Source organism: Chiloscyllium punctatum, chromosome 9 (genome assembly GCF_047496795.1).
Source record: "Chiloscyllium punctatum isolate Juve2018m chromosome 9, sChiPun1.3, whole genome shotgun sequence".
NCBI lineage: Eukaryota > Metazoa > Chordata > Chondrichthyes > Orectolobiformes > Hemiscylliidae > Chiloscyllium > Chiloscyllium punctatum.
The window spans coordinates 68,232,176-68,255,242 of record NC_092747.1 but is presented as its reverse complement, the minus strand read 5'-3'; the positions used below and the strand labels follow the sequence as shown (position 1 = coordinate 68,255,242).

The window sequence follows — 23,067 nt, the reverse complement described above, 5'->3', positions numbered from 1 at the left end:
CAAAATAAAAATCAGGAGTGGCTTCATGGATGCTATGTGGAAAATATGTCAAGTTGTTGATTTAATACAACTGGATATATTACACTCCCTAAACTAAATATGCACTCAGAATATTTAGGTCAAGCTTGTTCTTAATATTTTTCCTGTTTTAAGAAATGTAAATCATTTTATCTCTGGCTGTTTAAATCGGAAACGGAAGGCTTGCCAGCTGTTGTGCTCAAATAGCCCAAATATGATGGATGTAGTATTTATCCATTGTTACAAGGCAAGCTCATTATTTTCAGTCTGTGCGCATCTTTTATTAGCATCTAAAGTATATGTTGTCAACTTCTGACTTTTTTTCATTTATGTTTTAACATTTTCATCCAAGTTTCTTTTTAAATACATATGTTTAAAGATACTTCTTTCTTGAATCCCTGCTGTGGAAAAATAGTGAACAGACATGAAATGGGGCAGTCAACTTTGTCGCTGTTTTGAAATTTCTCAAAAAGATCTGTTCCACAGATTGTGATAAGTTGCAAGCAAGCTTTGATCATAGTTTCCATCATCAACAAGAGGAAATACATTTAGTCAGAACTAATGAGGGGAGAAAAGAATCGCTTCAGAACTTAGTTCAGATTCAAAATACATTGTTCATTTTTCCCAAGAGAAAAAATTCAGATAAGCAGGAAAAAATGTTTGGCACATACACTGAACACTCATTTCTTTCCCCAAGCTTATGTTAAAGCAAAACTGTTATGTTTGATAAAATCTACTTCCCTATTTATATCCGTTAGTAATCCGCACTTTGTCCTGCACAAGTATCCATTGCTTTCTTGATTCTGGATCGCAATGTTTTGTTAACCACATTCTTTTTCAGGAATGATCTACATCAAATAAGAATGCCATAAAACATATCATCTACAAGTAAGGTATCCTCCACCTGGAATAATTAAACTTCAATTCAGTATTTCAACATATATCCCTTTGTTAAATAAAATTGGAAATTAAAAAGACCAGAATATTATACAAGTTGTAGTTTGCATGTTTGTCCAAGTGTGCTCCAGCATTGGTTAATATTTCTCGGGAATGTGAGGAAGAGTGTTTTTATTGCTTGATGAACCATTTAAAATCTTTTCAGGTGAAGTAGTCAGATGCAAGAACCATAAGCCTAACACAGTGAGGCTACTGTAACAGTATTACTGCACACAAAATATATTTATAGCATCAAAGTATTTTAATAGAATTTGTATGTGCAGGACTACACATTGTTGACAGTGCCAGTGCTGCTGTAAAAGCTGTCCTAAATTCTTGAAATCAGTCTGTAAAGTTTACATAAGAAATCCATTCTTTCAAGAGCCTGAAATGTTCTCTTACGCTATCCAATTTGGTGTGATGTTTTAAAATTCACTCACTGGATGTGGGCATTGATGACTGGGTTAGCATTTAATACTGTTCCCTAGTTGCCCTTGAGAAAGTTGTGGTGAACTGACTTTGAACTGCTGCAGTCTTTGTGCTGTGGGTTCAGTACAATGCTGTTAGGGAAGGAATTCCAAGATTTTTAGCCAGCAACAGTGAAGGATTGACAGTATATATCCAAGATTAGAGTGGTGCTGGAAAAGCACAGCAGGTCAGGCAGCATCTGAGGAGCAGGAAAATCAACGTTTCGGGCAAAAACCCTTCATCAGGAAAATGCAACATTTCACATTTATCTAAATTAAATTCAATCTGCCGGTCCTTGACCCACCATCCCATCTGATCAAGGTCCCGTTGTAGTCTGGGTTAACTGTTTTGGCTATCCACTACACTGTCAATTTTGGTGTCATCTGCAAACTTACTAACCATCCCTCCTGTGTTCAAATCCAAGTCATTTACATAAATGACAAAAAGCAGTGGACCCAGCATTGATCCTTGTGGCACACCACTGTTCACAGGCCTCCAGACTGAAAAACAACCCTCCACTACCATCCTCTGCTTCCTACTTTCAAGCCAGTTCTATATCCAAGTGGCTAGTTCTCCCTGTGTTCCATGATATCTAACCTTGCTAACTAGGCTACCATGCAGAATCTTTATCGAAAGCCTTACTGAAGTCCATCTAGATTCTGTCAACCACTCTGCATTCATCAATCTTTTACTTTTTCAAAAAAAATCAAGTTAGTGAGACATGATTTCTCATGCACAAAACCATATTGACTATCCCTAATCAGTCCTTGCCTTTCCAAAAACATGTAGATCCTGTTCCACAAGATCTCCCCCAAGAAGTTGCCTGCCACTGATGCCAGGCTCGCATGTCTATAGTTCTCTATCTTTTCCTTACCTTTTTTTAAATACTGGCAAACATTAGCCAACCTCCTGTCTTGCAGCACCTCACCTGTGATTATCGATGATACAAATATCTCAGCAAGGGCCCCAGCAATCACTTCTCTAGCTTTCCACAGAGTTCTAGGGTACACCTCATAGAGTCACCAAGATGTACAGCACGGAAACAGACCCTTCGGTCCAACTCGTCCAGGCCAATCCGATATCCCAACCCAATCTAGTCCCACTTGCCAGTACCGGCCCATATCCCTTCAAATCTTTTGCTATTCATATACCCATCTAGATGCCTTTTAATTGCAATTATACTAGCTTCCACCACTTCCTCTGGCAGCCCATTCCATACACGCACCACCCTCTGCATGAAAAGTTGCCCCTCAGGTCTATTTTATATCTTTCCCCTCTAAACCTATGCCCTATAGTTCTGGACTTTCCCCACCCCAGGGAAAAATCCTTGTCTATTTACCCTATCCATGCCCCTCATGATTTTGTAAACCTCTATAAGGTCACCCTTCAGCCTATGACGCTCCAGGGAAAACAGCTCTAGCCTATTCAGCCACTCCCTATAGCTCAAATCCTCCAACCCTGGCATCATTCCTGTAAATCTTTTCTGAACCCTTTCAAGTTTCACAACATGGGCAGCACGGTGGCACAGTGGTTAGCACTGCTGCCTCACAGCGCCAGAGACCCGGTTTCAATTCCCGCCTCAGGTGACTGTGTGGAGTTTGCACGTTCTCCCCGTGTCGCCGTGGGTTTCCTCCGGTTTCCTCCCACAGTCCAAAGATGTGCAGGTCAGGTAAATTGGCCATGCTAAATTGCCCTTGGTGTTAGGTAAGGGGTAAATGTAGGGGTATGGGTGGGTTGTGCAGGGCGGTGCGGACTTGTTGGGCTGAAGGGCCTGTTTCCACACTGTAAGTAATCTAATCTAATCCTTCCAATAGGAAGGAGACCAGAATTGCACGCAATATTCCAACAGTGGCCTAACCAATGTCCTGTACATCCACAATATGACCTCCCAACTCATGTGTTCAATACTCTGCCCAATAAAAGAAAGCATACCAAACACCACCTTCACTATCCTATCTACCTGTGACTCCACTTTCAAGGAGCTATGAACTGATCAGGTCCTGGGGATTTATCCACCATCATGCATTTTAAGACATCCAGCACCACCACCTCTGTAATATCCACATTTTTCAAGATGTTGCTATTTATTTCCCCACATTCCGTAGCTACCACATCCTACTCCACAGTAAACACTGATGCAAAAAACTCAGCATCTCTTCCATCACCTGCTGTTCCACACCTAGGTGGCCTTGCAGATCATTGAGGAACCCTATTCTCTCTCTAGTTACCCTTTTGTCCTTAATGTATTTGTAGAATACCTTTGGATTCCCCTTTAATCCTACTTGCCAAAGATATCTCATGTCCCCGTTTTGCCTTCCTGATTTTCCTCTTAAATATAATTCAACTGTCTTTATGCTCTTCTCAGTCGTCTTCCTTTTTGAAAATGCTGTTGTTTTGATTTATTTTCCAAAAGTTCCAAAACAATGAAACAGCTTATTAAACAGTAATTACTGCTCCAAAAATTCGAGGAAATCTGCTCCAACGCTGAAAATACCTCAGAAAAGGAGTAGCTCTTCCAGCTCCTATTTCTTTCCCATTCTCCGCTTTGGAGTATCCAAATTCCTCTTCCATTTATTGTGGCTAGAAACAATTATGGTGTTATACCACCTAATATTTGAACAATCCTCTTCATTAATAATGATCATACAAAGTGCTGCCTCCAATATTTATAGAAAAATGTGCCAGAAATGCCAGTCGCTGGGAGAATGTCCTGCCAAATCGACCTCTTTAGCATTTCTACTATTTCCATCAGGCAAACAGCTAGATTAATAACCTACCAGTCTACTTATGCTGCAGCTCAGCCTCTTCCCAGCTTATCTTTTCTCTTCTAAAACTATAGTCTTAACCATCTTCTCCCTGTGAAGATCTGAACCCCCGGTGGGATCTCTTGGTCCCGCGATCGGTCAATAAACGCTAGTAATCGGTCTAGCTCTTAAGACTTCATTTTTTTGTTTTTCATATGGCCAGGCACAGAGCATCCAGAAACAGAGGTTATACACTTGTGTTCATCAGAGGAGCTGTGTACATGGCTTAAAACAGACATTTTTATACTTAAAGAAGGGTACAGACCATGATCGCATAGTATATTCAAACAATTACCAATCAAATAAAGCAGTATCTTGTATTGATAGTTACTTGGCCTAATGATAGTTCCTGGGAACCTATTTTGTTTTCCAACACTCAGGCCACCCTTATCTCACTAACCAAGCCATTGCACCTGCATCTAAAGGTCAGTTAGGATGGCCTGTAATGTCTTATCTAGTCTAGTTATTTCTATGCTGTAAAGGGAGCAATGTCTGCTAATCCCTATTGAAGCAGACTGTGGTTAGTCAATTATGCAGCTATAGCAGAATTAGCAGTTAGTAAATTTAAAGCTGTTTTATGCAGCTTTAGCAGAATTGTCAATTTTGCAGCCTAGTTTCTATTTTGTCATGTTATTTGCATCTAGAAGCCATCTTGTTGCCACCTAAGTTATTAGGAGCATCTGTAAAGTAGTTGTTCCTGGCAACAAGTAATTACCTTAGCCTGTATTCAGGTTTCAGATCCTCACCTGTTCCCTCAAATACATGTCTAACTTCCCTGTAAATGCATTTCAACAATTTGCTTCCCTGTTCTAGAGAGCTCTGCAATCTTTGTTTAAAGAAGTTTCTTCTGAATTCCCTGTGGGATTTTATGGTGACTGTCATATATTGACAACCTACAATTATGCTTTGCCATCGGAAGAGGAAGTAAACTTTCTCCCTTTATCCACTCTGTAATAACGTTTTCATAATTTTTAAGACCTCTTACGTCATGCCTCTACAATGTCGATAATGGGGGTCAATCTGCCCATGAATGCCTCAGAAAATCCACTCATAAGGGTAACCAATCCAAGGAAAGTCATGCCAATAAGTAGAGTGTCAGAAATGGTAAGGAACAGTTCTTCCAATCACAGGCTGGTTTTCTCGTAGGCTTGCTGGTAATGGTTTCATTACTGTATTATCGGTCGTAAACTTTAGAGAAGAGCTGCCTGTGACTGGAGGGCAGCCAGTAGGATGAGAAACAAGAGCTACTCGTGGGGAGAGAGGTGCTGCCTTTTGTTGAGGCCAGGAGGGCCCTTTTTCTCAAGGCTGATGGGTGTCATGCTAGATCCAGGATTATTGCCTTCGTGAAGTGGGATAGGATTGTCTGCCTGGGAGGGCAAGTTCAGGTTGGAAAGAGGCATTTGGGGAAGGAGAAGAAGGCTGAAGGTGATGGGAGGTAATAGGATAAGAGTGGGCTGCAAAGGAGGGTGGAAGGAGAAGGAGACATTATGAAAGGTTTTGATGGAGAGGGAGGTTACATAATGTGGATGAGAGAGAGAGCGACACTGCAAAGGAGAGAGAATTTTAAACCCCTCAACAAAGGAATAATATTCAGCTGATTGTAAGCTAAGAAAACTTGAAATCTCAGAAGTAATGATTTTCTTGCAAATGCATGTGGAATCTTTAGTCTAAATTTGAGGCAGTTCTATACTTGGAAATAATATAGTGGATTCAACTGTAGTGAATACTCTTATTAATTTTTATGTTTAAATCTGAAATTAAGCTCTGAGAGTTGCAAATAAAGTTCTAAATGCCTGGTTTAAATATTCCAACTTTGGCAAAGTGTTACTGTGACCTCACTGACTCTGGAAGATGTGATGGCTTTTTGAGTGTAGAAGTATGTATCAATTACCTTAAGGGAGAAAAACAGCTTATGCCTGTTGCCTTGTACTATTTGAAATATTGTGGTGTCTATGAAATGTAATGCTTTCCTTGTTTTTTTTTTTGGAGCTTTAAATTCAATAGAGAATAAATAATTAGAGGTTATTGGTGAATTCTCCTCCATTCTGAATATTCCATATATCAACATGAATACAGAATGTATTATTATTGTGTGACGGTATCAGCTGATAGTTCTCACTAACTGAGTTATCAAAAACTAAAAAGTAGCCACCGAAAGCCAAAAGTAGCCCTCAAGAAAATCTCAAAGTTGGTGAAAAAAATTTTTTGACCTCCTGTCAATTCTTTTCTCCCCTAATAATAGAAAAGAGATGTAACATGTTGATAACATATATTCACAATTTCTAGTATCATTCTTGTAAATTTCTCTGTATTGCCTCTTGATTTCATGTTATAATGTAAGCAACCAAAACCTGCACTCCGTACTGTAACCAAGGCTCAGGATAGATTTAGCACCAACCTCCTATTTTTCAATTCTGTCCCTCTTACAAATGTTTGTTTTGCTTTTGTTTATTGCCTTGCTACCTTGTGGTGATCCCTTTGTTCCTCCACTAAGATTTAGACTAGTAAGTAACCTCTCTATTCGTCTGAAGTTTCCAATGGGCTGTAATTACCTGGAAATATTCTTATGTTTGCACTCTTTAGACAGAGAAATTACATTGAATACATGTCAGCCGTATGTCACTCTTCCACTCCCCCCCCCAACTAATTTTTAAATGTATAGCCATGCCTTTGCTACCTAGTGGGCAGCACGGTGGCACAGTGGTTAGCACTGCTGCCTCACAGCGCCAGAGACCCGGGTTCAATTCCCGCCTCAGGCGACTGACTGTGTGGAGTTTGCACGTTCTCCCCGTGTCTGCGTGGGTTTCCTCCGGGTGCTCCGGTTTCCTCCCACAGTCCAAAGATGTGCAGGTCAGGTGAATTGGCCATGCAAAATTGCCCGTAGTGTTAGGTAAGGGGTAGATGTAGGGATATGGGTGGGTTGCGCATCGGCGGGGCGGTGTGGACTTGTTGGGCCGAAGGGCCTGTTTCCACACTGTAAGTAATCTAATCTAATCTACCTCTTCTCCATATTCTTTCAGTATACATCAATGTAATCTATCCACAGCTGGGCTTTTATCATTTTAGTTTATTCAGTGCTTTCCTTTTTAGTATTTAAGTGTAATTTTTATATCTGGTTGATACTTTGCCATCTTTCTATCATAGCCTGTGGTATAATTTTGTTTATTCCTTGATGGTCCTATCCCCAACTCAGCCTTCCTCCTTTTCTTGATGTACCTGTAAAATGTTTTATCATTTCATTTCCTAATTATTTTTCATTTACATTTGTTTTTAAATGGCAATCCTAATTTTTTAGCATTTTTTCTGATCATGCATCCCTCCGGTATCTGTATGCTTCATGTCTGCCTTGTTCCTACCCTCTGTTCTTATCTGAAGTTTTTTATTTGTTTGTCAGACATGGGTATTGCTGGCTGACCAGTATTTCCTGCCCATGCCTAGTTCAACTCACCGTATTCGTACAGTGCAAACAGAGACCGTTTTGATCCATCGAGTCTACACTGACCCTCCAAAAGAGCATTCCATCCGGACCCACACTCCCCACTCTACCCACATAACCCTGTGTTTACCATGGTTAATACACCTAGCCAACACATCCCTAGACACTACAGGGTAGTTTAGCATGGCTAGTCCACTTGACCTGCACATCTTTGGACTGTTACCCTCATTGCCCTTCAGAAGGTGGTAGTGAGTTGCCTCCTTGAACTGCTACAGTCCATGTGGTGTGGATTGACCCACAATGTGGTTAGGGAGCGAATTGCAGGACTTTGACTCAGTGACAGTGAAGCAACAATAATATATGTACAAGTCAGGATGGTGAGTGGCTTGGAAGAGAATTGCAGGTGATGGTGTTTCCATGCAATTCCAGTGCATCTTGTAGGTAGTACACACTGCTGTACTGAGTGTCAGTGGTGGAGGGAGTGGATGTTTATGGCTATGGTGTCAATCATGCAGGCTATTTTGTCCGGGATGGTGTAAAACTTCCTGAGTGTTGTTAGAGGTGCACCCATCCAGTATTCCATCACACTCCCAACTTGTGTCTTGTGGATTGGCTTTGGGGAATCAGGAGGTGAGTTACTTGCCGCAGTATTCGTAGCCTCTGACCTGCTCTCATACCCTCTGTGTTTATGTGGTGGATCCAATTGAGTTTCTGGTCAATGGTAACCTGAAGGATTTTGATAGTGGGGAATTTAATGATAGTAATATCATTGAATATCAAGGAACTGTGGTTAAGCTGACTTTTATTGATAATGGTCATTGCCTGGCATTTAAATAGCATCAATGTTACTTGCCACTTGTCAACCTCTGGATATTATTTATATCTTGTTGCATTTCAACATGATCCACTTCTGTATCTGAGGAGTTGCAAATAGTGTCAAACATGGTGCAATTGTCAGTGAACAGTCACACTTGTGACATGATGGAGGAAAAGTCATTAATGAAGTAGCTGAAGATGGTTGAGCCAAAGGCACTACACTGAGGAATTCTTGCAGAAATGTCCTAGATCTGAGATGACTCCAACCAGCAGGTAGATTGTGCCCTGATACCGTTTGTTTCCAGTTTTGCTCAGGCTCCTTGATGCCAGAGTCAATTGCAGCCTTCATGTCATGGACTGTCGCTCTCACCTATCTTCTGGAATTCAGCTGTTTTTTTCCCATATTTGAACCAAGAGTGTAATGAGGTTAGGAGCTGAATGGTTCTGGTGGAACCCAAACTGGGTGTCAATGAGGAGGTTATTGCTGAGCAGGTGCTGCTTGAAAGGTGATGACACTTTTCATCTGCTTACTGATGATTGCGAGAAGACTGATGGGATGGTAATTGGTCAGATTTGATTTGTCCTGCTTTTTGTGTACAGGACATCTTTCTGGGTAACTTTCCACATGGTTGGGTAGATGCCAGTTTTGTAACTATACTGAAAGAGCTTGACTAGGGGAGCCGCAAATTCTGGAACACAACTCTTCAGGACTATTGCTGGAATGTTGTCAAGACCTATAGCTTTGCACGATCCAGTGTCTCCAAACATTCTTGATATCACATGGAATGAATCAAATTGGCTGAAGACTGATAGTTGTGATGCTTCTGGCTGAAGAATGCTGCGAATGTTTCACCTTTATCGTTTGCACTGATGTGTTGAGCTCTTCCATCATTTAAGGATGGGTAAATTTGAGAGTTGTTAAATCGCCCACCACCATTCACAATTAGATATGGTAGGACTGCAGGGCTTAGGTCTGATCTGTTGGTTGCGAGCTTAGCTCTATCTAGCACTTGTTGTTTATGCTGTTTGACATGGAAGTAGTCCTGTTTGGTAGTTTCACCAGGTTGACACCTCATTGTTAGGTCTGCCTGGTGTTATTGCTGGAATGCAATTCTGCATTCTCCACTGCAGGGTTGTTCAATGGCTATGGAGTCCAAATATTGTTTTTAACAAAAATATATCTTCCCTGCATTTGCATGTCATTTTAAATGGTTCCTATGTAGTTTCATATCTTTGTTAATATTATTATCCGTTTTATTATCCTTAAATTGTGTTCTCAAATGCTCATAATCAGCTTTTCTCAAATCTGTTAATCGTACGTATATTTTTCTTTGATCATAAAGCTCATGAGATTATGGTGACCAATGCCTATGTGTTCGCTGACATTTATTTCCGTTATCTGACCTGGTTGATTCTGCATCACTAGATCCAATAGTAAATTGATCCTTGTTTGGATTCTTAAAATTAAGTTAGGAAAAAGTTCTATGCAAGTTGTAGGAGCTTCAACTTCTTATTCCATTTACCCAAATCCAATTATTCTTCACTTTTTTTGCACGCAGGTCTGTATTATGTCTGCATATTTAATATTAGAATGGTCCATAGGGTTCAAGCTACTGCTGTGGGAATATGAATCAAATCTGGAATTGAACGCCACCCATCAGTAGTAGTGATTGTGAAACTGTCATTGATTCTTGTAAAAATTCTTCAACCAACTGTTCAGCTACTGTCCTTTAGGGAAGGAAATCTGTCGTTATTAGCCGGGCTGGACTACATGTGACTTCTATAACACTGGTTGTCCTCTGAAGTGGCCGAGCAAATCGCTCAATTCAGTGGGAAATTGGGGATGTGCAATAAATGCTGGACTAGCCAGCAACACCTACATCTGTGAAAAACGAAGAATAATCCTTTCATCTTCCTTCCACTACTAAGTGGTCTGTATGCTACATCTATTCGTCATGATTTGGAGATGCCAGTGTTGGACTGGGGTGTACAAAGTTAAAAATCATACAACACCAGGTTATAGTCCAACAGGTTTAATTGGAAGCACTTTTAACAATTGGCTTTAAAGTTAACCTGAGAATGTAACTTTCAAAATAAATTTTGTGATTTACATATGGAAGAAGTGAAACTAATATGGTCATTTAAACAGATGAGATACTTAACAGTCAAGGGACTTTTCAATGTATAATTTCAGTTACATCACACTGTAAACTTTTACAATAAATTGTGTGTCTTACGATTGTGTACTCCACAACCACCTGATGAAGGAGCAGCGCTCCGAAATCTAGTGCTTACAATTAAACCTGTTGGATATAACCTGGTGTTGTGTGAATTTTAACATCTATTAGGGTGATTGATCCTTCATAATCTTTAACCTCTAGCTATATTGATAGTTGGATTGTATATTTACTGAACTGATATGTGTCCTTTATTTCCTACTATTATTTTTTATTCCTAATCAGTGCAGCGAACTCCCCTCTCAACTTCATTCTCCACAAAGGTTTTTTGGAACCAGATCTCAGTACTCCCCACAATATCTGGTTCTTCGTGATGGATGATTGCTTCCAGTACCTTTTATTGTATTACGTATTCTGTGCACATTACTGTTCAGATGTTAACCCATGTTTGAGAGGATTTCATCCCATGTCATATTTAACCATCTTTATCGACTCATATGATATAACTCTCAGTATTCCCTTGCCAAAAATATCCTCCCTTTTTGCTTGCTGCTGTCTTTGTTAATATTGAGGCTGCTTATGTTTCTACCCGTTCCCATCTTCCTAGTTGAAACCTTTGCCACCCCCTCTACACTCTTTGTGGCAGGACACTAGACTCATCCTGGTTCAGGTGGATCTTTTATCCCAATGATATAGCTCCTTCCTATCTCAGAACTAGTCTGAGTGTTCTGTGAAAAGAAACTTCATTTCCTAACACCAGCCCTTCACCCAACTTTTACTTCTCCTGATCTGTTTCTTCCTATACTAATGTGCATTTGGTTCAGGAATTAAATCAGGAATAATTATCCTCAAGGTTCATTTTAATTTAGAGCCTAACTTGTGGTACTTTTTGTTTTAGCTGATCTTCCTTCCTGTTCCCTTCAATGTTATTTGTTCCAACGTAGCCTATGGCAATTAGATTTACTCCCTTCCCTCTTTTCCAGATTTGTCCCCAGCTGACCTTAGCACTGGGTTGGTATCACACCTTTGGGATATTCATTTTTGACTATAGATTCTGCTATCAAACCCTCTAATTATCATCCTCTATAATGACCGCATTTCTACTCTAGGTTCTCTCATCCTGGCAAAACAGCCTCTGATAAATGATGACTGTCTGCGTTATGTTTTACTCCTTGCATTATTTCTCCCTGCCTCATCAATACATTCTAGCATTTGAATAGGACCAGTGTCAGGAAGATCATCTTCTCAATGTCTGCGAAATCTGTTATTCTGCTCCTCATCGGTCACACACTTCCTTTCCTGAGCTTCTCTTTTCCTCCACATTATGACTATATTCCAGATAAAACTGTCAAGGAATTCCACCTCCTCCATTGTATGTTGGGAGTCTCTCCTTCCAGCACTTGAGTTCAATGACACTAAGTTGGACAGATTCAAGGTGGACACATGACAGCGATGTGTTTGCTCTGGACAGACTCACCAGCCAGAAGGAAAAACCTGTAAAACTTGAGTGACATAGTCAGTTCTGATATAACACAATAGTTCCATTCCAATGCAACGCCATGTTATAAGAAAATCACCTAATAGCAGCACCATTAGTTTAAATGAGGCTGAAATCGCATTAGACCCAATACAGCTAAGGAAAGTTTGTGTTCTACAAATAATGATCTAAATTCTACATTCGCTTTCTATCCTATTCATATTGAAGAAATGCGCGTTATAACAGAATCAACTATACTGGCCCAATTTGTCTTATAAATGGTCAACATGGAGGACCAGTGTGATCAGTGCATTCATTACTAAGAATGTTTAAAATTGTTTTTCCCCCGGACATCGATAACTTGCCCAACCTACAAGGAAAGGGGGAGGGCAAGATCGAAGCTTGGTTTTGGGGGTGGATTCAGAGCCTGATGAAAGGGAGGGTGGGAAAGAATGAGGCTGAAATAGCAAATATGTCTGTGTCATGCCATTTTCAGAGATCTAATGTATTGTGCCAAATGTTCGAGTAGCATTAGTTGTTTCTTTTATTAATAGCAATTTTTAATCATTGATTATTTATAGTTATATCAAGTAGTTTAATTATGTAATACAGGACTTGTATTTGCCTAGCCCTAGTTTAAACTACAACCCTAAATTGGAGAAAAAAAATTTACAACTCAGCAACTAACTGATTATCTTTTTAACTATTTTAGGTCATAACTCTTACTTTATCTTCCCCTCTCTATTTATCTTGTTTAAATGCACCTTTTCCCTTACTCTCCAAAACTCTGAGTGGTCGACTGCAAATCTGGATTTTGTGCTTCTTACTTTATCCAAAGTAAAATGTCCTATTTTTATACAAAATGAAATTCCAAAGGCCTCAATCAATGCCTGCTGTTAAGATAGTCTGTTCTAACCCACCATCTGATTAACCAATTATCCAGTTGTGTGGAAAAAGCATTTACAAGTTAAATTTAAAATTTAGCTCAATGCAAAACTTGACTAGATTTTTGAAAGATCTCCATTTTTAACATTCACCACTGAACCCTGGTAATTAGAAAGTACGTATTTGTCAAAGATTTATTCTGTGTAATGTGCTTCATGAAGATATGTAAAACTCCTATGTCAAATTCTGGGAACTAGCTGTCATTGAACTATCATGCATTTGACAAAGTTTGCCAATTAAGGATAGGGGCAGGGCAAGATTGAAGCTTGCTGTTGAGGGTGGATTCAGAGTCTGATAAGAGGGAGGGAGGGAATAAATGGAGCCAGAGAAGCAAGTGTGCCTGTCATCTGATTTCTGGTACAGGCTTGTGGTTAGGGGTTTAGGTGGGGGGGGGGGAGAGCTGTTTCAACAGGTACAATCAATTTACATGACATGTTGGTGAGGATGAAACAGTAATCCAGTTATGGTTCTGAAGACATGTGATCAGTCGGAAAGGCAACTTCTCTGAGGGGCATGGGAGAGTACTCCTACTGCTCTTGTGACAAGGCGATTGCCCTGAAAAGCATTTATTTGCTGGCGGGGCCTCCCTCCATTTCATTGCTGGAGCAATGTGAAACCTCACCAGCAACTGCTAGATTTGCATTTGACTCTCAACTGCACTATGGGAGCCAGATTTAAATATTGTTGTGAAGTTATCAGCTTCTCCAGGTAAGGACACTTTGGTGCAGGCTGTGACACAAGAAAAGTACAGTTTTATTAAGGATGCTTCTGTTTTTCAGGGTATGGCATTTACTCTTGAAGAACGACTACAACTTGGAATTCATGGTCTGCTCCCACCATGTTTTTTAACCCAAGATGTTCAAGTTCTCCGCGTCCTTAAAAGCTACGAGACCAAAACTAATGATCTTGACAAGTAGGTAATTGTTATAAAACACATTTTAATTGAACAGACACCGCTATACATAAAAAGGGGATTTGTTTTATTTTTGTTGATACTTAAGCAACTCTCTGATTCTGTTGACTCTCACTCTTTAAGTTCACCCAGCTAAACATGCATTCAACTGAACTAGCACCCCCAACCCATCCATGTTACTTAAAGGGATTCACCTCCGAGGTGAGATTCATTTAACTTGCCCGACTGCGGGGGAAGGTATTACCATAGTGTTATTTGAAGAATTAACAGGTACTTCTGGATTCACAAAGGTGTGGTGCACAGTTTGCCAAGGACGCTTTAGCTTTTATAGGGCCAGGCAGGAGAATAATAGCAGTTGTAGTTGGAGTTCCTCCTGAGCTGCATCAGTACTTTGGTATGGAGCATACGAAGCAGGCAGAGTCAGCAGTGTAGAGAGAAGGGAAAGAGGGCTCTTAAGTAGAATGCCATACTAGCCAAAGGTCCTCAAAGAGCATTTCTACAGATGCCTTTGCCAGTTCCAGTGGCTGCTGCACAGCTTTGGAAAGTTGTTATCAGTGATGTTGACTGTAGATGCCTTGTAGAATGCCATGGGTTTTGAGGGTCCAGCTTTGGATTATGCAATCTTAGCACTAGTGGCAGTCACCTGGACAAGGTAAAAACAATGACTGCAGATGCTGAAAACCAAATACTGGATTAGTGGTGCTGGAAGAGCACAGCAGTTCAGGCAGCATCCAACGAGCAGTGAAATCAACGTTTCGGGCAAAAGCCCTTCATCAGGAGTCACCTGGACAATCTGGCTTAAAAAGGTGCAGTGGTGAAGTGGCAATTGTGAACGCAAAGATGCTTTCACCTCAGAATATAAAACCATAACAAATAAGTGCATGAGAGAAGATAGCTGATTTACACATAAATGAGGCATTGCCACAGCCCAAAGATGGCCTTTCAGTCATCGTAGTGATTCAGTGGACAGTGCTGAGACCTTACAAGCCCCTTTGAAAAATGGTATTTGTGCCCATGATGGCAGCAGTCTAACCTGCATTGCGCTGTGCTTGGTTAGCATGACAATGTGTGGATCTCAGGACTGTAATCTGAGCATCCACTACAGCTGTGATGCTTCTAATGGCTTTGGTCTATACTATAATGGAAACTGAGATATTGGTCATATCCACACAATAATTGAGTCCATCAACGTTTGTATACAAGAAAGAATGGACTCCAGACTCACTAGTGAAGCCCAATGTCAAACTGGAGCTGGATTAATTTGTGTTCCTTTGATGTCAAGGCCCATTGCAGCCTTGTTAATACACTAAGCATGTTAATAGGCATTTCCATCGGTATACTGTATGCCACCCCAAAGTCTTCGTATGAGTCACTTTGTGGTGAGCCAGCATGCGCATACTGTTTTTACCTCTGCCCTTACTGCAGGCCACTTCTGCACATACTCATCCTAGTACTGAGCTCCCCATTGTGCATAATTCAATATCAGTCTCTGTGAGTATGAGATCAAGAAATTCATGGTCTTGTCAGAGGTCACGTGAGACTGTACCAGCTGGTCAGGCCCCAAATCTTTCGCTGAAAATGAAAATGTAGCATGTCAGCAAAGTATGTAGAGGTGGGAAGCAAGAGTTCTATGGTCACACAATGTGTAAATTTCTGTTCATATCATGTGGCAGAATAAGGCGAAGGATATGCCTCTATTAGCTGAAACTCTTAAAACTCCTCCTTATAATCCCAGCTGATGTTATTACTGGACAAGTCAAATCTCAGACTGGAATTTGGCTTGATGAATCATGTTTTGTATTTTTGTTCTTTTTATTCTGGTGGTCTTTCACTGGAACATGTGCTTACAATGTTGCTGATTTGATTTAAGCAGTAAATAAAAGCAAGAAATGCGGATTGATAAAATAAACCAAGTTACATACATTATAACACATGTTTAAGGATTTAAAAACATACAGAAATCTAAAATTCTATTAATTCCACCAGCAGTCCTTTGCTGTATTCAAATGCTAGAAATAATTCTCTCTCAGAAGATGGTTCAAGTGTGGAATGAGCTTCCAGAGGAAGTGGTGGATGTGGATACAATCACAATGTTTAAAAGACATTGAAAGAAAGAAAAGAATAAGTACATGAAAAGGAAAAGTTTGGAGAAATATGGACCAGAAGCTGGCAAGTAGGACTAGTTTAGTTTGGGATAATGATTGGCATGGACTGGTTGGACCAAAGGGTCTGTTTCTATGCTGTATAACTCTTACATGTAGAATTTGACTTAAATATGACTAAAATTCCTGGTCTTGAGAATCTGATAGCTGCGTGAGGAATCAGGGAAGATGCTGAGTATCGACATTTTCAGCCTCAAATAACCCTTCCAGAGTTTTAACCAACCCGAAACTTCAATTCTCCTGCTCCTCGGATGCTGCCTGACCGGCTGTGCTTTTCTAGCACCATACTCTTCGATTTCTGGTCTGGAATTTGACAACTAATTTCGCTAACTGAGAGAACTTATTTATGAACAGTCCTAAATTCAGTAGGAAGAATAGTTTCTCACAATCTGCATTAGTGAGAACTTCTAATAAAATCCCAAGAGAAATCCAAAAGCTTCTTTTCAAGCTATGGGTGTTTCCCATAGTCATAAGCACAATTTCTAGAACCTTCTGAACTGAAACCTATTGCACTACGCTGTTTACTTTGCTCATAAATATGCCCAATGAAAACAAAATCTTGTTGGTCTCCAAGAACTCACTCACTCCGCGTTTTTTAAAATAAATTTAGGAAGGCTGCAGCAATATCTACATGTTAATCATTAAATCCCTTCACAGACACAGACCAAAATCTATATACCATTCGTTCAAATCGAAATTCTAAAATAAATGATATTATAATGTAGATGGATGACACACCTTACGTCGAACCTCCTCCCAAAGAAGAAGGGAAATGTATATTTAAGAAGCATTTTCATTACTCATCAAGCATCATTTTAACTTTACGACTGTGTCACTTTGACATTAATATCATATTGGCATTAAGTATCCAGTGGGTTGCACAGCAACCTTGTTTTTGCTTACGTTCATGGGGACCACATTACTCAGTGACTTTCAAATATGCTATCAATAAAATGTCCACTCTAACAGTTTCTGTCACAGAAACAAGGACAACTTTCAAATTATAGGGTTGGAGATTTCAGCTGCACTGAAATAGTCACTAATTCTTGTCCCAAGTCCATTTCGAAGAAAATTGAAGGATTGTGTTCTATACAAATTTCAACAGTTTGTTCTATATTGTTGATTTAATACTCAAAATGATGTAAAGTTAACACAAGACTCAATGCCTCTTTCTGAACAGTGGAATATTTTTACTGACATTGTCAGTTTCTTTGAAAGTTAACTGACAGGCCATTCAATCCCATCTCATTATCTTCTAGTAAAACAGCCCAAGCGCTAATATCGCTGGCATCAGATAGTTTGGATGTCTTTGCTTAAGTCAGCACACCTAACACCAATATGGTTTTCAGCACGGCTTTCATGTATTCAATGACACTGTGACAGTCCTACATCCACTCACATTTCCTGCCTTCAACAAAATTATTAAAGGTGCATTGACAGTGCTGAAGTTCAGATCAAACATTTATACTGACATACTTCCTCCTTTAGGAAGGATGTTGTGAAACTTGAAAGGCTTCAGATAAGATTTACAAAGATGTTGCCAGGGTTGGAGGATTTGAGCTATAGGGAGAGGCTGAACAGGTTGGTGCTATTTTCTCTGGAGAATCAGAGGCTGAGGGGTGACTTTAGAGAGATTTTATGAAATCATGAGCGGCATGAATAGGGTAAATAGGCAAGGTCTTTGTCCCAGGGTGGGAGAGTCCAGAACTAGAGGGCATAGGTTTAAAGTGAGGGCAGAAGGATGTAAAAGAGACCTGAGGGGCAACGTTTTCACACAGAGGATGGTATGTGTATGGAATGAGCTGCCAGAGGAAGTTGTGAAGATTGGTTTGAACATTTAAAAGACCTCTGGATGGGTACATGAATAGGAAGGATTTTGGGCAAAGAAGTGACAAAGGGACTACTATGTGGAAAAGTGTGGTCATGCACTTTGGTAGGAAGAATAGAGCCATGAGCTATTTTCTGAAGTGCAAAAGGACGTGGGAGTCCTAGTCCAGGTTTCTCTGAAGGTAAAGTTACAGGTTGAGTCGGTAGTTAGGAGGCAAATAAAATGTCATTCATCTCAAGAGGACTACAACATAAAAGCAGGGATATACTTCTGAGGCTTTATAAAACTCTGGTCAGACCACATTTCGAGTGTTGCGAGCAATTATGGGCCCCATACCTCAGGAAGGATGTACTGGCCCTAAAGAGGGTATGGAGGAGATTCAGGAGAATGATCCCAGGAATGACAGGCTTAACATAGGAATGTTTGAGGACTCTGGGACTATACTCGATTAGAGTTTCGAAGGATAAGAGGAAATCTAATTGAAACTTACTAAATAATGATTGGCCTGAACACAGTGGACACAGAGAAGATGTTTCTATTGGCAAGAGAGACTAGGACCTGAGAGCACAGCCTTAGAGTAAAGGGAAACCCTTTAGAACAGAAATGAGGAGAAACGTCTTCAGCCAGAGAGTAGTGAATCTGTGGAATTCATTACCACAGAAGGCTGTGGAGGCCAGGTCATTGAATATATTTGAAACAGATAATTTCTTGGGTGTCAATGAGATCAAAGGTTATGGGAGAGAGTGCGAGAATGGGGTTGAAAAAAACTTATCAGCCGTGATTGAATGGTGGAGCAGACTGGATGGGCCTTTTGCTTTAGTATATTCACTCTTAGCCAGACTTATCACCAAGTAGGCTTTTTGTAGCTAATCAAATAGTTCAGTCAAGTTGTGTAAATGGTCTTCCCACAGTTAGCTTAAAAACACCCAAATCCCTTATGTAAACAATAGTTACACTATCCTTCATTGACTTTTTGGCATATCTGTTAGAATATTGCTGCTGCACTTTTCATTTCAAACAGCATGACTTGTTAAAAATCATACAACACGAGGTTATAGTCCAACAGATTTAATTGGAAGCACACTAGCCTTCGGAGTGTCGCTTCTTCATTGCCTGATGAAGGACCGAAGCTCCGAAAGCTAGCGTGCTTCCAATTAAACTTGGTGGACTATAACTTTGTGTTGTGTGATTTTTAACTTTGTACACTCCAGTCCAACACCGGCATCTCCAAAACATGACTTGCATTGGTAAAGTCCATCTTGCTTTAGAAAATATGCTTTTTTTTTACCTCTGCCCCTAAGTGGAACTTGCAGCAACTGAGAAATCATGTTCCACAGGGATCAGTGCTGGGACCAGTGCTGATCACAATTTATATTGTGATAAGACTCAATAAGACTCAGGAAATCAATCCTACTTCAGAAGTCAATCCCACTCCGGACGCTTAGTTCCCAACCATCGCCTTCAACTTTCACTCCCTCCACCACCAATGCACAGTGTACCATCTACAAGAGTACTGCACGCTCACCTGGAGTATCTTAGCATCTTACAAACGCACAATCTCCACCACCACGGAGGGCAAATGACAACAGGTAAGACAGCCATAGCAAATTTCCCTTTAAGCTCCACACCATCCTGACTTGAACCATATCACCTTTCCTTGATCTCACAGGGTCAAAAATCATAGAACTCCCATCCTAACAGCATTGTGAGTGCACCAACAGCTCACAGACTGCTGTGGTCCTAAGTGGTGGCTTACCACCACCTTCTCTAGAAATATTAGATGTATTCCTAACCAATAACATCCTCATCAGATGAACAAATTTGAATTGTGTTTTGTTTAATGTGTAAAGCATTCATTAATAAAAGCTATGCTTTGTTCTTCTTTTAGGACATGCAGTTATTGATCAAAGATGTATTTTATTTATTTTAAAACTGTAGTTGAAATCTAGGTGGAATTACTGAATCTTTTATGGCAGTTTTGATCAGGTGAGCTTTAAAATGTTGCATGTTGTCATCTGCCTCAACAGATATATTATCCTCATGACCCTGCAGGATCGAAATGAAAAACTTTTCTATAGAGTGCTTACTTCCAACATTGAAAAATTTATGCCCATCATTTATACCCCTACTGTGGGCCTGGCATGTCAGCAGTATGGCCTGGCCTTCAGAAGACCACGGTAAGTCAAGTCTTTTCTTTGACTCGAGTCCTGCTCTGCATTTTTCACACTACTAGTGTTGCATTGCAAATTTTTCTGTGTGCAGTTAAATTTGTTTTTAAGTTTTCAATGTGCTATTATCAAACTGATCTTTATAATGCAGATTTCATGCGATTTCACTTTATCCCTAGTTATCTTTATTTCTCTATGGCACAATAACTAAACAGTTATTCTTGTTGTTTATGATTTGGAGACTCTGGTCTTGGACTGGGGTGTACAAAGTTAAAAATTGCACAACGCCAGGTTATAGTCCAACAAGTTTAATCAGAAGTACTAGTTTTCAGAGTGCTGCTTCTGCATCAGGTGGTTGTGGAGTATAAGATCGTAAGATTCTTGGTGTTGGGATTGAGGTCATGATTCCTTAATAAGATTTTTGGCTCTGAAGAGCACTGTAGGTGAGGTCTAATTCTTCTCCTATCTTAGGTCCAATCGCCATCCTAGTCTGGACATTGGTACCAGTTGCAGTAGCACAACTGCATTGGTCTCTGCCCTTGGTTTTCCTGCCAAACTCCATTTTATGGTTGGAAAATTGTCGTGATCCCTCTGTCAGGACTGTGAGAATGTGAGGGCAGACTAGTAAGGTGAGACCCTATTAGGTGTGGGTTAGAGAAGGTGATGAGGCAATTCATTGTTTTTAACAAAACCGTGGAAAACCTGTTGTGGAGTCAGGTCTTGAGGTAGTTTTGTTTACGCCATACTGTAGTGTGACAAAGTGCGAGGATTTAAAGCTGCTTTGCAGCAATCTGCTTGGTTGGCACTCTATCGCCTCTGACCTTTGTGACCTGAAATTTTGACTCCTGACCCCCCAGCTTTGTGAAAGCCTGCCCATGCCTATTGAGAGCAGCTATTTCAGTATATGTTTAGTGCAAATCTATTTTACTGCAACACAGGTTGGTGCTTTCACCTATCCATCTGGGAAGCAGCATTTTATTTTACAAATTACAGAAATTTTACTGTATCTTCCTATGAATACTGTGCGAACAAACATGGTTTTGTTTTCAGACAGTGCTTCACAGTCTGAGACATTTCTGTCTGGCTGAGTTGTTCAGGCACCACACCCCATGACTAATGCTGGCTTAATGTCAGTTACAAAGTCATTATAATAACTATATTTGTTTGGACTTGTGTTGTGTGCAGTTCTTAGTTCTCAGACCATATCTCCAAGGCTGTGTTAGATTTGCAAAATGGTCAAAGTGACATTTCTGTTCCTGTTCTAAGAGGTGTTGAAATTAGTTTGTTTAGTAAATTAACTTTAAAGCTTGCCTGACGTTTCTGTATGCTTGCCAGTGCAACAGAGAATAGGAGCTTTCTAAAAAAAGTAATGTCTGTGTAATTTTTAAAGACTGCCATGACATTTCAATTCCAAATTGAGTTGAGACCGACATGAGATCAGCCATGATCATATTGAATGGCAGAGCAGAATCAAGAGGCTGAATGGTCTACTGTTGTACCTAGTTTTTATGTTCTTATGTTCATATGTACATCCTTCAAATATAGGTCCAGAAAGAGCTCTTCCAACAGTTTTATTAGCTACACTGGCTTCAAAATTCAGCCATACTTTCATGGTAACTTGGCAGTGGGCCAGTCATGCTATTATATTCATTGTATGTTAAACCTGCAGCACATTTGTAATTTTGCATGATTTTACAGATTTGTAGTTCTGATATAATCTGCTAAAATTCCCATAATTCTACAACTTAATTGTCATCATATGCTTTCACTTTGAAGTGTCAGCCAGTATTTTTACCAAATAACCATTCTTGCATTGAATTAAACTGTGATCATCAGTCAGCTCTTTGGCAAAGAACTGCAATGGCATCAAGCACTGCCTTCTTTCCAATTCTTTTCTCATCTCTGTCTGTTCTACCTAATTTTCTAATTGAGAACAGCTAATTCAGCACAAGTTAGTCTTAATCTCCTGGTTTGGTTTTACAATGGATATAGCAAGAGTCGAAAAGTGTGGCACTGAAAAATCGCAGCAGATCAGGTAGCATACAAAGAACAGAAGGAGCTTCCTGATGAACGGCTTATGCCCAAAGTGTTGACTCTCCTGCTCCTTGGATGCTGACTGACCTGTTGCGTTTTTCCAGTGTCGCATGTTTTGATTCTGACTCTCCAGCATCTGTAGTCCTCACTTTCGCCTAGTTACTGGATGTAGCAACATTATTAAGGAAGTTAAAAATTGCAGTACACTAGCTTATAGGTCCAGCAGGTTTATCTAGAAGTTCTAGCTTTAGGAGCATTGCTCTTTTATCAGGTAGCTGTGGAGCAGGATAGTAAGACGTCAAATTTATAGCAAAAGATCACCGTGTCATGCAATTGAAACAACATATTGAACACACCTAGATTGCTGTTAAGCACAGAACCTGCAGGCAGTCAATCTGTGTAACATTTTACAAATTCCTACTTTGGATATAGAACCAGTCTGACTCAAGATTGGGATACAGACAGACTCTAACCTCACATTGAGCTGAGGCGTCTTGTTTTTTTATAAAACCTTAAAGTTATCTCGAGAATGTGACTTAAAAGGACTTCTATGATTTACGTATTAATGAACCAAAAGCTGCAACCCATTCTAAAAGATGAAAAACTTAACAGCAACCTTGGTTTGTTCAAATATCATTTCAGTTGCATGACACTGATCTGTTGCTATGAATTCTGCATCCTATGATCCTGCTCCACAGCTACCTGATGAAGGAGCAGCGCTCTGAAAGGTAGTGCTTCCAAATAAACCTGTTGGACTACAATCTGGTGTTGTTTGATTTTTAACTTTGTCCTACTCAGTTCAACACCGGCATCTCCACATCTTTATGACGGAAGTCAGCAGGTCAGGGAAGAGAAATTAATCCTTAAAATTCTTTACTTGGTCAG

At 40.0% G+C, this 23,067-nt stretch overlaps 1 protein-coding gene across 2 annotated transcripts in view; it reads left to right on the top strand.

The window, feature by feature from the left end:
• Nucleotides 1-23,067, top strand: part of LOC140481485 (NADP-dependent malic enzyme, mitochondrial-like) — a 166,100-nt gene that overhangs the window by 50,265 nt on the left and 92,768 nt on the right. For both annotated transcript variants that reach the window (XM_072577744.1, XM_072577745.1), the window contains exons 3-4: nucleotides 13,857-13,990; nucleotides 20,008-20,157. In XM_072577744.1, the coding sequence (XP_072433845.1) occupies nucleotides 13,857-13,990; nucleotides 20,008-20,157 (284 nt within the window). The remainder of the gene's footprint in view (nucleotides 1-13,856; nucleotides 13,991-20,007; nucleotides 20,158-23,067) is intronic.